The sequence below is a fragment of the Pseudocercospora fijiensis genome (assembly GCF_000340215.1).
Source record: "Pseudocercospora fijiensis CIRAD86 unplaced genomic scaffold MYCFIscaffold_4, whole genome shotgun sequence".
Taxonomy (NCBI): domain Eukaryota; kingdom Fungi; phylum Ascomycota; class Dothideomycetes; order Mycosphaerellales; family Mycosphaerellaceae; genus Pseudocercospora; species Pseudocercospora fijiensis.
In genome coordinates this window covers 5,868,408-5,886,604 of record NW_006921535.1, presented here as the reverse complement: position 1 = coordinate 5,886,604, position 18,197 = coordinate 5,868,408, and the positions used below count along the sequence as shown (strand labels likewise).

The 18,197-nt window shown below is 47.0% G+C and overlaps 4 protein-coding genes across 4 annotated transcripts; 2 read left to right on the top strand and 2 right to left on the bottom strand.

Annotated features, from left to right (window-relative positions):
• The first annotated feature begins 6,531 nt into the window (after window positions 1-6,531).
• On the top strand, window positions 6,532-9,291 carry MYCFIDRAFT_215389 (uncharacterized protein). The gene is made up of 4 exons (XM_007928668.1): window positions 6,532-6,627; window positions 6,695-6,793; window positions 6,856-7,591; window positions 7,711-9,291. The coding sequence occupies exons 2-4, from the start codon at window positions 6,719-6,721 to the stop codon at window positions 9,150-9,152; spliced, it is 2,253 nt and encodes a 750-aa protein (XP_007926859.1). The 5' UTR covers window positions 6,532-6,627; window positions 6,695-6,718; the 3' UTR covers window positions 9,153-9,291.
• Window positions 9,292-9,603: 312 nt separating this feature from the next.
• MYCFIDRAFT_136627 (uncharacterized protein) lies at window positions 9,604-11,251 on the bottom strand (the record flags this gene model as incomplete). Its single annotated transcript, XM_007928667.1, has 2 exons — window positions 9,604-10,947; window positions 11,012-11,251. The coding sequence occupies 2 exons, from the start codon at window positions 11,249-11,251 to the stop codon at window positions 9,604-9,606; spliced, it is 1,584 nt and encodes a 527-aa protein (XP_007926858.1).
• A 1,457-nt stretch (window positions 11,252-12,708) lies between these two features.
• Window positions 12,709-15,598, bottom strand: MYCFIDRAFT_215388 (uncharacterized protein; the record flags this gene model as incomplete). The annotated part of the gene is made up of 1 exon (XM_007928666.1): window positions 12,709-15,598. One exon carries the CDS (start codon window positions 15,596-15,598, stop codon window positions 13,031-13,033), a length of 2,568 nt encoding a protein of 855 aa, XP_007926857.1. The 3' UTR covers window positions 12,709-13,030.
• Window positions 15,599-17,065: 1,467 nt separating this feature from the next.
• On the top strand, window positions 17,066-17,838 carry MYCFIDRAFT_85064 (uncharacterized protein; the record flags this gene model as incomplete). The annotated part of the gene is made up of 2 exons (XM_007928665.1): window positions 17,066-17,444; window positions 17,501-17,838. The coding sequence occupies 2 exons, from the start codon at window positions 17,066-17,068 to the stop codon at window positions 17,836-17,838; spliced, it is 717 nt and encodes a 238-aa protein (XP_007926856.1).
• Window positions 17,839-18,197: the final 359 nt, after the last annotated feature.

The window sequence follows — 18,197 nt, the reverse complement described above, 5'->3', positions numbered from 1 at the left end:
TATAGTAGTTGTTCCCCTTTAGTTTATCGTAGGTACTATAGTTTCGTCTATTATCGTATCTAGGAGTATAACTAGCTTTTCTAGAAGTCTTAGAATCGTAGCGTCGTTCTAAAGCTCGTTTATAGAGCCTATCGTCGAGATCGATCGTAACCTTAACTAATATTCCTACACTACCTATTTTTCTACTATCGCGTATAAGCTCGTCCTTAATATTGTCCTTAAGACCTCGCCGATATATTATTATAAGAGCTTCGTCGTCCTAATCTGTAAGTTAGGCGTATTCCTAAAATTTAGCGGCGTAATCGGTATATAGCCCCTTCTAGGTTAGGTATTAGATAACCCTAACTGCGGTAGCAACCTCGTTAGAAGATCTAAAGACCTTCTTTATCGTACGCTTAAGATATTCGTAGCTTACGAAGATTCTATTCGACTTGTCGGTCCTATTACTATCTAGATAGGTCCTAAGAAATAGTTTAACCTAATACTAAGCCCTACCTCGTATAAACGTTATTACGAAGACTAGCTTTAAGTTGTCTTAAACCTAGTTAAATATAAAATATATATCTATCTAGTTAACCTAGGTATCGAACTTGTCTCGGTCGCTATAATAAAAGTCTAGCTTTCCGGTCTTAAGGGAATCGTTTCTAGTATAGGTTCCTAGTATACTACTAATGCTAGAGGTAGTACGTCGAGTACTACCTGTCTCGCTAGGAGCGGGAGTTCCCCTTCCGACTTATAATAAGGCACTTATCCTAAGGGCGTTTAAAGTGTTATAGTTACTCGCGACAGATCGTTAGGTAACTTCTTATTACGTGCAATCCGAGGCTTCTTTAGAGAGGCTAATACAAGCGGGAGGCTAAGATAGAATAATTAGTATAAAGGTAATTCTAATTAGTAAGTAGATAATATAAGTTAAACGCCTTAAGCTATAAGGGTATCCCGGCGTTTCTAAATACAAAGGAGACATCTTTGTTTATAGTCGTAAGCGACGTAAGCGACGCTATCGCTCTCGACCGCTCCTGTCGCTCCTAGTAAGATAGAGCGATAGCTTAGCTCGCTAGTCTTAGCGTCGCTCTAAGATTATATAAGGACTCTAACTAATTAGATCCGTAATACCTCGTATCTAACTAGATACGTTTTATATTATACGCTTAAAACAAACAAATAGTTATATATTATCCGTTACCTTAGCGCTCTTAGCTAAGGCTATTTTTAGAAACTCCGTAATAATATCCCCGGGATAGTATTATTCCTAGGTACTATTAATATATAAAAACAATTATATAAGTAACTAAACTACTACGCCGACTTACTATTACTTTAATATACCGTAATTCTTACTAGTAATAACCTTATTAGCTAGTCGGTTCTTAAGATCTCCTTTATAGATATTAAAGCTATTAGTACTAAAGTACTACCTCTCGTAGTAAGCTTAATTAACGAGGAGGTTAGTAGCCTTCTCCTATATAGCTTTTTCCTAATTACGTAGATATTCCTTAAGTTCCTTCTTACTAAACTAGAGGATTTATTTAACTTTATTCTAAATAATATAACTTAACTAAGGAATTCTACTAACTAGGGCGTCGGAAATGTAACTAAGACCTTCGAGTAAGATAGCTATAGCCTATAGAGAAAGCGAATAGTATAAAGGAATTTAAGCCTAGAAGAGCTATTAGATAGCGATACGCCTTAGCGACCTAAGAAACTATTAAGTTCTCGTAGCCCTTAACCTTAGTACTATTAATAATACGAGAGTAGCTTAGGTCGATAGATATACGGTTGCTCTTAGCCTTTAGATTACTATATAGGAGATATAGTATCTAAATAGAGACTTTATACTCCTTTAGAGAGTTAAGGATCTACTCCGCTTCCTACTCTTTACTATTATTAGGCTAACTATCGAATATATACTCGAGGTCGTTAATAGTAAGATACTTATTAATAAGCTTACTAATTTTGCTTAGCAGAACTAGGCTACGGCCCTCAAGCTTCTTAACCTAGTTCGTAAAGACCTCTAGATTATATATGCCTTCGATAATAGTAGAGTAGCTAGTCTTATCTTTAGATGTAAGGCAGACCTTAATATATAGATAGATAGATATTTCATTTGCCTATTATAGTGCCTTTCGGCTTATGTAGGTCTGTTTCTATGTATTGTTTTAGGTAGGAAACCAACTTAGTTGGTAAAAACCTCCCTCCTATCCTATTTATAAGTATTAATCTTCCTCGTTTCCTTGTTTTCCTTCCTCTAGGGTATACTAGTGTTATAGTTGTTACCCTCTAACTACCTTGCCTGCTACCCTGCCCTTCTTTCCCTCTCTTCTTCCCTCCTTCTTATCTACTCCTTAGTTTCCCTTACTAGTACGAATTGTTATATAAATCCCTATTTAATAATCCACTTTACTATCCTCTTTAGGTCTTCTTTGCTCTAGATTAGCTTGTCGTATTCCCTTTCTATTGCTTTTAGTCTCTAATTACTTCTGCCTTCTAACTATTAAGGGTAGACTAGCAGCATATGCTTAGGGTTCTAAGATTAGTAGCTATATTAGTAAGCTCTGCTTTCAATTCCTAGGACGTTTCTTCTAAATAGGTAAGATCTAAGTCTAATATGTTCAGATCTAATTTAGATAGCTAGGCTTGCTTCGGCCCTGTTTAGGTCCTTATAGAGCTAGTAGTTGTATTGACTAAATTTAATTAGTACCTTTAGGGTTCCTAGTCTAACTTGTGTTTTGTTCTATTCCTGCTCCTATAGGTATCTAGCAATTGATTCTACTAGGCTTTGTTTCTCTCCCTTTAGCTTATCTTCCTTTAGCCTTATACTTAGTCCCTAAAGCTCTTTCTCTAGCATTTCTCTTATTAAGACTCTATATTGCTCTAGGTCTTTGACTTTCTAGGGAGTTATTTATAGTCTGTCTCGCCTCCTAGTCCTAATATACTAGGCTTTTATCTTGTCTAGTGCCTTTTAGATAGTCTATTAGGCTAGGTATTCTATTATCTTTGCTGTATATTAGTGTCTTAGTCCCTTAAAGTATTGTTTGACTAGTAGGATCCCTGATTCTATTTCTACTACCCTTATTAGTATAGTTTTATATGCTCCTAGGATTTTCTTTAGGCTTTGGGTTTAGGACCTGCTAACTGGTTGCTTAATCCTCTTTAGTGTTTTCTCCTAGGCTGTCTATATCTGTGCTCTATATAGCATTGCTAGCTTGATAATTGCTTTGTATATAACTTTAGCTTTCTCGAATATAGCCCCCTATATAGAGGCTATAAGCCTATTGATAGATTATATATTAGTATCTGCCCTCTGCTTTGCCTTCTTTACTTATAGTCCCTAATTTAGTTTTAGATCTAGCTAGATCCCTAGTACCCTAAGCTCTGTTAATAGTTAGGTTTCAAAGCCTTAGATAGTAATTAATTGCTTTATATTGTAGGTTGATTTAGCCTTGCTAAAGTAGATAAGCTAGTACTTTTCTAGGGCGAATTTTGCTCTATACCTCCTTACCTATTTTTTATACTCCTAGTGCTTCTCTTCTAGGATCTTGCAGTTAGTTTCTATTGTCTTAGACTAGGCTAGGATGTTTGTGTTATTTACAAACCCTAATGCTAATGTGTTTTTTAATTCTAGGAGTAGGAGTAGATCTGCTATAAAGATAAGGAAGAGGATTAGGGAGAGTATTAATCCTTAAGGGATTCCCTTTTTAGTTAGTATTAGGTCTGATTTGAATTTGCCTAGAATAAGCTATATTGATCTTTCCTATAGGAAGGACTAGATAAATTAGACTATCTAGTTTAGTATAGCTTTCTATTTAAGTATATATAGGAGCCTTTTATAGGAGATATTGTTAAAGGCTCCTAAGATATTAAGGGAGAGGAGGGTTACTACCTAGTTTTAACTATAGTACTAGATATGCTTAATCTGTTCTGTAATTAGTTCTATAGCTGTTAGTATTAACCTCTTCTTTCTTCCTCCTATCTAGCCTTTAGGAAGGATATTCCTTTCCTTAGTAAAGGTTGTTAGCCTTTTAGCGACAATTTTTTCTAGCACCTTGCCTATTGTATTAAGTAGGGCTATTAGTCTGTAGGCCTTAAGCTGTATATAGTCTTCCTTCTAAGGCTTCCTTAGCACTACTGTTAGGGACTTCCTAAATAGTCTTAGGTAGTGTCCTAGTGCTAGGCTTTGTAAAAAGATATTAGCTAGTGCTAGGGCTAGCCCCTTCCTATATGCTTTTAGAAGTTTGTTATAGATCTTGTCTTCTCCTAGTGCCTTATTGCCTAGAATTTTCTTTAGGATCCTTTTAATAGTTTCGGGTTTAACCTAGGTGTCTCTTAGTATACCTAGTAGTAGAGTCTCTTGTTCTTTCTCCTTTATATCTAATAGGTCTGCTTGTACTTTTCTATAGAAGAAGTGTTAGCCTAGGGCTCTTACTTTCCCTTCTATTGTAGTCTATATTTGTCCTTGTTAGTCTATAATATCCGGGAATTGTAGTAGTATATCCTTATCCTATTTAGGTCGCCTTGCCTATTTAGCTATCCTCTATATCTCCTCTAGTTTCTTTGTAATTATTCCTATTATAGATCTCTATTCTTGTATCTTGTCTTTCTTAATCTAGATCTTCTTTTCCTAGTAGGCTTTATTATAGTTGTCCTATGCTTCCTAGGTATAGGTTTGTGTCTACTACCTCCTAGCCTTCCTTGCTACTTTAACCTTCCTTATACACTTACTAGTCTAGTATAGTTGCTAGTATAGTAAATGTTTCTTTACTAGGGTATGCTTTCTAGCTACCTGTTTTAGGATTCCTATTAGTTCCTCTACTACCTTATTAATATCCTCTAGCCTTAGTAGGTGCTTTGTTAAGAGTTCCTCTAGTTTTAGGTCCCTTTCTACTTCCTCCCTAATCCTGCCCTATTAGGCACCTTTCTAGTTAAGCTTCTCCTCTAGTTCCCTTTCCTAATTGGCTTAGACATTTAGCTCAATCTATACCGGGAAGTAGTCTAATAATTCTTCTAGTTCCTAGTTAACCCTATATCTTATAATCCCGTTCCTAATCTAACGTAATGCAAAGTATAGGTCTAGTATACTACCGCTTCCTCTTACCTCCTAAGTAATTAGTCCCTTTAGGGTAACAATTTCTATTCCTTCCCTCTCTAATATATTAATTAGTCTTCCTGCTAGGAAGTAGTGTACTAGGGTAAAGTCTAAGCCCTAGAGGGGGTAGTAGAGGTTGAAATCCCTAAGTAGGATTTAGTAGGTGTTCCCCTAGATAACCCTAGGTAGTCTTTCTAGGGTTTTTAGTTAGGTACTGCTTCTTAAGTCTAGTAGTAGGTTGTATATATAGTAGACTTAGAGTGTACCTTAGGATGTCTCTACTTAGACTAATATTAGGTCCCTATCCTCCTATAGTACAGCCTACTAGGTTTCTATATCTATCTCCTTACTAATATAGATGCATGTCCTTAGGGCTCCCTAGTTGTAGATAATTAGGTAGTATCTTAGGTCTTTAACTATTGCTAGTCTCTTTATATATAGGTTAAGCTAGGGCTCTTAGATTGCAATAATATAATGTTCTTTCAGGTCTAGTGCTTAAAGGAAGCTCCTCTATACCTTGTCTTTACTCTTATTAATATTGTACTATATAATATTTAGTAATATTGCAATGTTTATTAGGTTTTATCTATATTATTTCCCTATAAGTTTTCCTTTAGTCTTTCCTTACTTTAGACTAACATTTAACTAAGCTTTATCTGCCCTACTTCCTTTCCTATAATATTAAGGTATCTTAGTCTCCCTAGTTGCTAGTAACTCTCTTATACTAGTAAGGCCCTAAATGTGAATCTATTATCTTATCTAGACCTCTTTTATAGTACTTAGCTAGGTTGCTTCTGCACCTAGCTGCCTTAGCTTGTTATATATCGTTTTAGGGTGTTAATTCTAGCTTCCTTTACCTTCCTAGCTACCTATATTCTTACTAGGCATTCCTTCGCCTAAGAGAGGTATCTTTTAGTATAGTATACACATCTTGCTTTTCCCTTATATGCTTTGCATTCTTTAACCGACCTTAATATATAGGCGATTAGTATCCTTACTAGCTACGAGCTTAACTATATCTTATCTAAGACGAGTAGACTCCTTAGTAGGGCAGTTCTTATAACTACCTTCGCCTACCTTAAAGAACTTAGTAGGCTTAGGAATAGAGATAAGCTCGTAGGCGTAATCAGGTCGAAGGGTAACTTATTTACTTAATTTATCTTTCCCACACCACCATTTTACCAAGTAGCCAGCACAGGCACCACAAGTTACTATACGATGTTCCATAGTGTGGGTTACTGGCGATATGGTCTCACCGAGACCGGAGCGGCCCTGGGTCCGTGGATTCTCGAATAACCGGAGTGGATTCTCGAATAGCCTCGCCCGGTGGAAGGTGCATGCAAGGAATGGAGGTAGGCCCTCCTCCGAGCTCGGCTATACACCGGCCGCAGCTCCGCCTGAGACATTGTCGTCGCATCCCGGTGAGGCGAAGATATGCGATAGGATAGCTACAGCTGCGGCTACGGCCAAGCCATCACGCAACATCACGCAAAGTGTTGGCCGCTTTGAAAGCACTATGATGGGTTCCCATCAAATTGTGGGTGAGTTCTGACCTTCTTTGTCCAACCCTGGCTACTGACCAGGTCGCAGCTGACAATGGAAGAGAAGCACGACGAGAAGCAGCTTCTCACCATGGCGAGTGAGCGCACGCCGCTCATTCAGAGCGTGCCAGCAGAAGAGCGAGAGCCTCGATATCCTCACAATCGTGTAAGTGAAGCATTGACTGACATTGATGTCGAAAGCTTGAGTGCAATCTGACGTTCGTCTAGGTTCGCCGAGCTTGTACGATTGCTCTTACCTGCGCCGTTATTGCCCTTGCTGTCGTGTTTCTCGGAGCTGCACTCGCTGGAAATACAGGACTTCTTGGAGATCACAGAACGGACGCTTCTACCGAACACTTTGCTACAGCGGAGATTCTGCTTCACGAAGCATGGCCAGAGTCCGAAGGGATCAGCTATGAGCAGCTGAAGAAGACGCTGTTGGAGACACCAGATGGAAAGAAGGCACGGGAATGGAGCCAATATTACACAGCGGGACCACATCTTGCCGGCAAGAACTTGAGCCAGGCTGAATGGACAAAGGACAAGTGGATCGAGTTTGGCGTCCACTCGGCGGAGGTCGTTGCCTACGATGTCTACATCAACTATCCCCTTGACCATAGACTTGCTCTGCTCAAGGATGGCCAGGTCGACTTCGAGGCGACCTTGGAAGAAGATGTCCTTGAAGACGATCCGACGACCAACTTGACGGACAGAGTGCCAGTCTTTCATGGCTATTCGGCGAGCGGCAATGTCACTGGGCAGTTCGTGTTCGCAAACTATGGGTCTTATCAGGACTACGAAGATCTGGTCAACGCGGGCATTGATCTGAAGGGAAAAATCGCACTCGTCAAGTATGGTGACATCTTCCGGGGCTTGAAGGTCAAGCGTGCATCAGAGCTTGGCATGATCGGTGTGGTCATGTACAGCGATCCCGGCGACGATGGCGACATCACCGAGGAGAATGGTCTTAAGACTTATCCAGATGGCCCAGCAAGAAACCCCAGCAGCGTCCAGCGGGGCAGTTGCCAGTATTTGTGTAAGTCTGTCGAACACTTGTGCCGATATCTGCTAACACCTCTCCAGCCGTGGCACCGGGTGATCCAACCACTCCTGGCTATCCTTCGAAGCCTGGTGCTCCTCGCGAACCAGTAGACGGCAAAATCCCAGACATTCCCTCTCTTCCAATCTCGTACAAGGAAGCTCTGCCACTTCTCAAGGCCTTGAATGGGCATGGACCAAATGCCTCTTCTTTCGGCTCTTCCTGGCAGGGCGGCGGTCTCGAGTACAAGGGCGTTCAATACAACATTGGTCCTTCGCCAGAATCTGTCACAATCAATCTGCACAACGAGCAGGAGTATGTTACGACACCGCTCTGGAATGTGATCGGAGTCATTAATGGTACCATCTCCGACGAAGTGATTGTCATCGGTAACCATCGTGATGCTTGGATTGCTGGGGGCGCCGGCGACCCGAACTCAGGCAGTGCATCTCTCAATGAGGTCGTTCGATCTTTCGGTAAGGCTCTAGCTGCAGGTTGGAAGCCGCACAGGACTATCGTCTTCGCATCGTGGGATGGCGAAGAATATGGTCTCATCGGCTCCACCGAGTGGGTTGAAGAATACCTCCCTTGGCTGGCTGGGACCACTGTCGCATACGTCAACGTCGATGTTGGTGCTAGCGGGCCACGATTCAAAACATCTGCTGCGCCGGTGTTGAATAAAGCAATATACGACGTCACATCACAAGTCCAGTCTCCGAACCAAACGATCAAAGGCCAAACAGTCCGCGACCTCTGGAATGGTCATATCAGCACTATGGGCTCAGGAAGTGACTTTACCGCCTTTCAGGACTTCGCTGGCATCTCGTCTATCGACGTCGGCTTCAGCCCTGGACCTACAGACGCCGTCTATCACTATCACAGCAACTACGACAGCTTCCACTGGATGGACAACTACGGCGACGTCGGCTTTCAGTACCACGTCACCATTGCCAAGATCATCTTGCTCTTGGTCGCAAAGCTTGTCGAAGAGCCCATCGTTCCACTCAATGCCACCGACTATGCGATCGGTCTTGCCAAGTACATCGACAGCGTCAAGGCTGTTGCTCAGGATAGCAAGCTAGACTTATCCACCCTTTCAGAACCTTTCGAGAAGATCGATGAAGCCATCGCCCACTTCAAAGACGCTTCAATCGAGTTCGACGCCAGTGCCGAAAGGCTCGTCGAGCTGATAAGCCAGCCCTCAGTCTCAAGTAAACGGAAGCAGAAACTCTACGAAGCCATCAAGACCACGAACCAAAAGTACAAATTCCTTGAGCGACAATTCCTGCATGGAGCCGGCTTGGATAGCAGAAGCTGGTTCAAGCATGTTGTCTTTGCGCCAGGTCTCTGGACAGGTTATGCTGGAGCCACGTTTCCAGGTCTGGTGGAGGCTTTGGAGGCGCATGATGGTGTTGCTGCGAAGAAGTGGGTGGGCATTATCACGGGGAGGATTTATGCTGCTGCGAAGCTTTTGCTTAAGCAGTGAACTGGGATGGATCGAGGTGGTGGAGAGGTGGTTTAAATGAGTGAATTTGATGGATAGAGATTTTGATGATGTCTATGAGAGAAGATATGAGGTTTCAGGTGAGATAACGCTCAAAGTCACAAATTTTGCTGAAAATGGGTAATTCCTGCATTTTACTCTTCCTCCATGTTCTTCTACGGGCTGAAGGTTTGCATCGGCATGAGCGAAAAGGCAGATATTGATGAGCTGTCAACGCGTGAGCAGACAAGAAACAGGGAACATAGATTGCTATACAATTGCCAGACACGCAGTCCACCTGCGCCGATCCATACCCTAAGAGGCAAGCACAAGAAGTTTCGACGGATTGAAGTGAAATGAGACATAACCTCGGGCACTTCAATGAAACTTTTCATAGTTACATATAGTATCGCTAAATCTTCAACCCTCACATCACATCTCACCTCCCACCTTGTTATCTACCAAACAACTTCAATTCAATCGGTCTCAAAATCAAATACGAAGTCGCCGCAAACGCAAACCCAAGCTCGAACCCAACATCTCCACCATAAGGCGCCTCGCCCGCGTGCAGAGCGATAGGACCCACGAACCAAGCTTGAGACATTCCAGTCACCATGCCCGCGACACCGAAACAGAAAGCAGCAATGGCCGCGATCCCGGGTGGGAGTTTGTCCGGTTGGTCGTAGTGTTCAGGATCATACCCGGAAAAGCCGCGTTTGAAAACGAAGTGTTCGGAAAGGGAGATGCCTTCGTAGATTGCGAGCCAGTAGCCGATGAAGTTCATGAAGTTTTCCAACACGGTTTCGAAGTGGCTGTACCCCGGGATTGCGATGGCGATGTAGACGCCCGTTCCGATGCCGGTCCAGATGAATCGCGGGACCCATTGGGCGTAGCGGGAGAGGACTTGGACGGTGAGGGCTACGGAGTAGATGTTGGGACAGTTGTTGGCGATTATTGTCAAGGCCATGATTACGAGGCAGAAGTTTCCGCATGTGCCGAGATGGTAGATCAGGACTGCGCCGAGGAGGCCGCCGGTGCCGGATTGGTCGTAGCCGTGTTGGTACCGGTTGTCGCCTCCGTTGGTGCTGGTTGCGCTTGTGATGGCGATTCCGAGCATTTCGGTGAAGAGGAGGGGGACGATTAGGCCGAGCCAGGTCCAGAAAAAGACTTTCTTCTTGGATTGGGTGGCTGGGTGGTAGACGGTGTAGTCAGCGGCGTATGATGTCCAGCCTGTTGCGAAACCATATATGACGGCGCCGAAGGAGAGGACGGAGCCCACCTCAGCTTTGCCGGTTTCCCATGAGATGTTCACAAAGTCGCCGCTGTGAGCGAAGACGCCGAAAGTTATCAGGAAAATGATCGTAGCGGGCAGCCAAGACCAGAACTCGTAAGCGTGCACGACCTTGTAGCCGAACATGGTAACCAGGAAGGTGCAGAAGGCAATGATCAAAATCCCGGCGAAGCCTGGAACGTCGTTGTTGACGGTGTTGATCAGTTGTGCTCCGACGATGGAATTCACGGCAGACCATCCGATACAGGCCAGGACGTTGAAGATGGCGATGAGCTTTACGCCCCACCAGCCAAACCAGAATCGGGACAGGACCATTTGTCGCAGACCAAAGGGTGGGCCGAAGCACGAGAAGAAGCATACGGGTGTAATCCCGATCAAGTTGAAGAACAGGCACACCAGCATCGCATCGGCAACACCGAGATAGAACAGCTTGTTGGCAAGGATGCCAATGGCGAATGAAGACACGACCATGTTGGCGGAAAGCCACTGCGAAGACGAAGTCAGTGCCTCATTCATTCAGTCTCGAGGCAGGCAGTCTCACCATAGTCGAGACATTCAACAACGCTCGAACCCCAGTATCCGTTCGCTCATCTTCCGGCACCCTCTCGATCCCTCGCTGCTCCATTTTCAGCCTTCCTGCTACGCGCTGCATTTTCGCATACAAGGTGTCGCCACATTCGAAGCTTTCGCCTGGAACCGCACCATCCTCGTACACGAAACTACTGTCTTGTCGCTTCTCCCGTGGACTGTCGGAGTCGCTGCCGGCATTCACCACGCCACCATGCTTCTCGACATCGTGTTGGTACGCCATTACGGGCGGCTTTGTACGTCCGGCTTTTCACGAAGAAGTTTCCTCCGCGCTGTTGTTGGCAGAGTTGTCGTACTGGGTCAGACCAAAGAACATGAAGAAATTCATGACGACTACAGTGCCAACGTGGCAACCCGGTACCTTCTTGCGGGACCGCGCCGGCGCACATGGCCGCGATCAACTGAACTGATAAGAAAGCCCCGGAAGCCTTACGTACCTGAAGCAAATGCGATCAAGAAGGGCCGCTGGCCGTCTTGCTGGGATGAGCGTTGCTTATCTGCCGCGAACGCGTCCAAGCCTTCTGGGCGACAGCTCAGCTTGGCCTGTAGAATTCCCGTCCACGTTCTCGGCTCGAGAATGGTGACAGAAGGCTGCGTGGAAGCGAAGGAATCAGACAGAGATAAGCGGTGCGGTGGTGGCCAATGGTGGAAGGGAATGCTGCGCAAAGGTTTTTGTGAAAGTCGGGGGTCTGCTTTTTTTTCTGCCCGGTCGCTTCGGCTGTCCACACACAGACCTTCTATTCCGATTACCGATCAATATATCATACTGCACAGCTGCGTGAACTGTAGCAGGGAGAATGGAAGGCATCGATTACAGTGAAGGAACATCATTGCCAAGTCGGAGCTGACCGCACCTCCTCTCCCTCCACCCACGCCACATTCATCCGGACCTGCCTTGGCGGCGACTTGCGATCAAGAACGTCAACTCGGAAGTCTCATGAATTCACATACTAACTCCTACCTAGCTGCAGTGAATCGGCATCGATTGCACAATCTACGACCTACTAATCGACCATCATCAAGATCCACGACCCAGTCGCAGAAATCCGAAAAAGGAAGTCTGCGGATCCGTGTCTAGATTCACACTCACTCTGAGGATCTAGATCTAATAACGTGCAGCAGGACGACAAGCAAGCCATGAAGGAAGTCCAAAAAAAAACAGCCAGAAGTCCAGTAGTCATCAGGCGAGGCAGAAAAGAAATACATACATCCAGTAGCGGAGATCCCCGACCTTTCTTTCACTCACTTACCCAAGTTAAAATACTTACCATTCTCCCCAAACCCCCATGTCTCTTCCTCCATACCCACCGACTATACACCACCTCCATCCCTACAATCCTGCAGTTCCCATTCCGAGGGGAGTAAACAGCGCCCAAAACCCTCCAGATTCATCTCACCCCCCACTTCCCAACTCACAAAAACAAGCAAGTAAAGATGAAAAAAAAACCCCCCAGTTCCCTCAAAATTTTGAAATATTACCATTCCATTCCATTCCATTTCATTGATATGACTGACGATAACGTAAAACCCTCAGACTCAGACACAGACCCCCAGATCCCCATTTCGCCTGCTCCACTAGAAAAAAAAAGGGTGTAGCGCAGCACAGCGCATATTCAAGTTCCCTTCGCGTAATATCCAAAGCCCACCACCAGAAAAAAAAAGGGAGAGAGAGAGTCCATTGCCATCCCATCCAATCTGTCACAGAGATGGGTATCTTTACTACGCATTCGATAATCTGCATCCTCCATTTCCCAGTTGAAAAAAAAGAGCAGATGTCCAACGCCAAACTACCTTATCCAAAGAACACAATAGAACAAAAAAAAAGACCAAACTCCCTTCCCAAACTTTCCCACCCCAAACTTTCCCACCAGATGGTTGCTTGGTTGTTGTATACGTATATATATAAACCCATCACGTTCCCTTTCCCTTTTCAAACCCCATTTCCATTTCCATTTCACCTCCGTTCCGTTTTCGCAAAAGTGACCCTAGACGGATACCGACACTATCGATAAGGATCGTAATCACTTCCACTGTCCACAGATCGAAGAGAAGCAGAATGGTTGTGCTGCACAACATTGCCATTCGCAGGCGAAGCTTGAGGAAGAGGAGGGAGTTGTTTTTGTTTTTGTTGTTGTGATGATGGTGAATCGTCATCGGGACTACCGTCACCCCATTTCCCGGCCCAACCGAACCAGCCTGTGTTGGGTTTCTTTTCTGTGGTTGAGGGATTGGAGCTGGGAGCGGGAGGTAATTGGGGGACGGGGATTTGGAGGGTGTTGCCGGTGGGGGATAAGCTGGCGTCGTAGAAGGAGTGGAGTTCGTCGGCGTCTTCCATATCGGCGAGCTCGTTTTTGGTGGAGGGTCGGATTTTGACGGCTTTGATGAGTTCGACTACAGCTGAGGTGAGATTGCTTGCAGCAGCGTCGAGCAGTGCCACGGGCGACAGTCCGTGCGATGCGGCATGTTGTTTCGTTGCGGTGATGAGGCTGTTTGCGGTTCCGGTGACTCGTGCTTGGATCTTGCCGACGCTGGGTGGCGCTGACCGCATGTTCATATCTGGGACAGAAGGCGAAGGGCCAGGCGATGGATACCCATCCGTTCGTACAGCCGCAGTGATGGATTGCACACTGACCACAACGGCCTTCACACTCTCGAGCATTGCATCTGTGCTGTTACCACGAGCGACCTTGAGCAGCTCGTCCACGGCAAGTTGGAATCTGGTGACTTCTGTATCGCGCACGAGACCGCCTTCGGAGATCAGGCCTTCTTGCCGCACAAGACTGCCGGTGTCCAGTCCAGTCGACAGCCCAAGACCCATGGTGGACGCTCGTAGGTGCTTGTTCTGCGCCTTGACTTTCGCATATCGCTGTCTCCACACATCATTCTCTTTCTCAAGCTTCGCAATCTTGGCAGCCATCTTCTCTTCTTGCTCAATGGCCTCGTCGTTCTGCCGACTGAGCTCGCGCATTTCGCGCAGGTTCTTCATGGCTTCTTCGCGGACTTGGGAGTTGATCTTCTCCTGCTGGGCAAGTTGCTCTTGTAGTTGCGCGATCTTGTCCTCACACGCATCTTTGCTGGAGTTTGCTTGTAGCTGCCGTCGCAAGTCTTCGATTTCTCTCTGCAATTGCTGAAGCTCAGCTTTATCTTGTGAAGCTTCTCGAAGCTGCTTCTCCAGCCGACCATTTTCATTATGCTTCTCAGCGAGCTGCTCTTGGGCATCATCCAGCTGTTCTCGCATATCGCGCATATTCTGCTCGTGTTGATCTCGGTCGGTGTCGGTATCTTGTACTTTCGACTTCAGCACCTCCAGCTCTCGCTGAAGTGTGGTATTGTGTGACTGCGCATCCACGTGCTTCTGCTCAAGCTCTTCTCGCTGCGCAGTCCATTGCTTGCGCTCGGCATCAAGCGTTACACTTCTCGCGGCCTCTTTGCTGGCTTCCGTTAGTTTGGCCTCCAGAGCCTCGATCCTTTCTTTCAGTTCCGTGATCTCAGCTTCCTGCGCATGCATCCTTTCCTTGGTTTCCGCACTGGTACTCCGGCTGTACCGCTGGCCGAGGCCTGAGCCAACATGATCAAGGCCGAAAGCATCCTCGTCATCCTCCATGTCATCATCCTCAACCATCGTACTTTTGTTCGGGACAATGGTGTTGCTCTGGAGATGCTTCGGAAGAGGCCGACCAAGAGACGCAGCTTCGCTTGGTCTTCGCGGGCCAGGAGGCATACCATTGGGACCAGGACCGTAGGGCGACATTGGTCCCCGCGGCGGGCCTCCTCTTCCAGGGCCAGGAGGATATGGGTACCCATTGGGTCCAGGAGGCGGTCGCATGCCACCTCGGCTAGGCGCTCGACTTCTGCTGCTAGCATTGCTTGCTGTGCTGTGGGGTCGCGCAATGTCAGCTCCCACGAATCGTGGTATTCGTCGTTCCAATTCATAAAAGACATCCGTCGCCAGTTGCCTGAATCGTTCGGTCGGAAGCGTACTGAGCTTCTGCCGCGCCTGATTGCGCTTCGGGTGGAAATTCTGCCTGGGTAGGAGGAATCGCGGGACGTTTGGTATCTGACCTGACCGGTCGTCCTCTCTTCTCATCAATTCGTCGTATACATCAGTGCTGAGTTCCATGAACTGCGTGACACTCAGCCGAAGCAGCTTGTCCCTCGCCCGGTTCGGCTTGAGATTTCCCTTCTCGTCCTGCAATGAGTCCGCCAAATATTCCCTCAGTGTCGCATAGTGTCTCGAGAGGGCATCATCGGCGTTGGGCGGTATTTGACTCCTGGAACTATCTCGATTCGGTGGTTTCGCAAAACCCATGCGTCCATCGCTCGACATGCCGATGGAGCTCGCGGAAGACGGCGGACGATTGCTGGAGCCACTGGCTGACGGTCGCGACATATCTGTAGAGCCGCTTGGATGTTGCGACGAAGGCGGTGACGTTTGCGGTGGCCGCGCAGCGCCATAAGGCCCGCCGCTGTATGGAGCGTCGTTCACCGTGCCTCCGAGCGGACCTCCGGGACTACCCACGCTGCCATTACCGCCATATCGGCCGACAAAGGAGGAATCGTTGCTGGTCATGGATAACGGCGACAATGGCGAAGCCGTGCCGACGGCTCGTGACATTCGAGGAGAAGGCGTGAGTGAGGCGCGCGGAAGGTTCTCTCGATCGATCGGTCGTGCTCATGCGCTGGGTGTGGCAGGCGTAACACTGGAGTGAGGTAGTAGTATGTCGCGACCTCGAAAGAGTATATTCCAAGTGTGGTCCCTTCGTTTCAGGAGGAATAATATGCCCAGCGACAACCTCCTCCGCTTCCGCCTGTCCCTTTCCACTCGAATCTGCCTTCTGGAATGTGGTGCAGCGTGGAGGTGTTTACGATGTGTCGCGAGCCAAGAAGTATTAGGCACTACCAGTAGAGACCGTATATCGACAATGGCATATCGTGGAGATGTAGCAAATACGAAAACCTAGAATACTAGTGCTGTGCCAGGCCAGGCAGAGAAAGAAGATGCAGCCTCGCAAGCCCGAAGCGCGGCCCAGGCGAAAGAGCGTGAGGCCCCAAGCCCCTTTGCTGATGTGCGGTTCAGAGTGAGTGGTTCAAGAACCGACTACCGAGCACCGACCATACCCTTTCCAATCCCTCTCCAACCACTCAGGGCTGCCCTTGTGAGATCTGCATGCAGGAACAGGAACGGCGCTTGCTATTATATAGCGCAGACTCGCCTCGGGGTGGTGAGTCCAACAAGCAAAATCTCACACTTCCCTTCCATTACCGCTGATGAACGCATATGATCGTGACAAAAGGGCTGAAGGAAATCCGGTCTCAAACGTCCGTTCCCATCGCTACGCATGCGGGCTAATTTGCCCTACCCGTGATGTAGGTGGCATCATTTTGGCTATTTCTGGGCGTCATGCACCCCTAGAGTTACCATTGCAATCTCCCATCGGACCAGGGCTGCCACCACTTTGCACAACGACGAAGTGAAGCCGCGATCCGACCGGCGACCGTTGAGGCGACGCGCGAGTCGACACAACACAATACGTATGCATGTGTTATCTGCCATCCATCCCGACTTCACCAAGACTACAGATCTTGCTATCCTGCTCCTTATTACGCAGATCAGCTGAAAGTAAGGTGATCCAGAGAATCCATGATCCTTTCCGAACGCCACACAGCAAGAGATGAAAGATTCGGCATAAAATAGCAAAATGCGAAATTGAGACTGACAGGGTTGTGCTTTTAACCAGCACGACTCCGATTTGTTCGCACTTAGCTCCGCGAAGGGTCTATGGTCTGAGACACTGCGAGATTCGTCGTCGACTCGGACTGCGTCCACAGGCCAAGGCGCTGGCCGTTGAGTCACTACAGGCAATTCAGTCTACGAAGAGGTATTGCGAGGGAAGCTATACTTCGCAGAGATCACGATACCGTGGGCAAGTGTCAGTTGATCTACAGAGACTCGAGCGAAGATCCGGGGAATAATTGAAGCTGTTTTGCAGGCAGCGTTGCTCGGACCATATTATTGCCCTTGGGTTGTCTCCGAAGAATGTCACTGCCAACAACAAATGCAACCGGATCTGACAGCAGACAGCATGTACAAAAATTCTGGAACGTCAACGTCCCGCCAAATGAGCATGCAGACGAATGTCCGGAATTCCTTCGATATGCCTTCAAAGATCTCAAAGACCAAGAAACTTTGCGCACTCCAGACGCTGCCTACCGGCGGCAGACGTGGGATGAAATTCAACGCTTCATTCGTGAGAATCGGCTGGAATTGTTTCAAAGGCTGCCGAGTGACTTGAGATTGTATCGAGAGTATTGCTCGAAGTTGATTCGCGAGTATGGGAGCATTATGGATTTCGTGCTGCAGGAGCGGCTTGAATGGGAGGAGCTCAGTCCTTCGGGACCACCGTTCTCGAATCCAGGTATGAGAAGGGTTGGAGACGTCGTCGACCGCCCGCATACTGACATCTGAATCCAGCCGACATCAAGATTTTGTACAACGACTGGCCATATGGGATTGATGAGCGAATTGTGCATCTTGTAGTATGGACCAAGTTTGAGCTGCTTTCGGATCCGGCTTCAGAGATTGGCGACATGGCTCCGGAAACGAGAAGGCTGATACAGGAGTTTGTGGATCGGACTTTTGGCAAGGACGACGTGGTGTGGTTTAGGAATTGGAGCAGCTTGAAAAGCGTTCATGCTGTTGAGCACTTTCATGTTATGCTCTTCAATCCTGATATGGACTTTGTTCGGGAGATGACGAACTACGACGTACCTCTGGCGCAGAAGCTCAGGCATGCGGTGCAGGATAGCTGAATTGACTCCTTGAGTCTCGGAATCAGCTCCGTATTCACTCCGATGCATGGTAGTAACTGAGGCGGCGGAGGTAGAGGGGCGTCGACTCGGAACCTGCACGGCCACAGGCTGGGAGTCCTTCTAGCAACATCCAACCGTGATACTCGCCTCCCGCACCAAGGTCGATGACATCAGGTAGGACTTCACAGAATCGCGATATTGATGAGAATGTTGGAATGATGTCGTGACCAGGTCGCAGCCTCGCACAGGCGCCTGTCGTAACGTAACTTGTGTGACATGAGGGCACATACTGTATACCATTCGGCAGTTCCCGCACCGTACGTAGCCAAAATATCGCGCAGCTTGAGCCACTTCTCGTA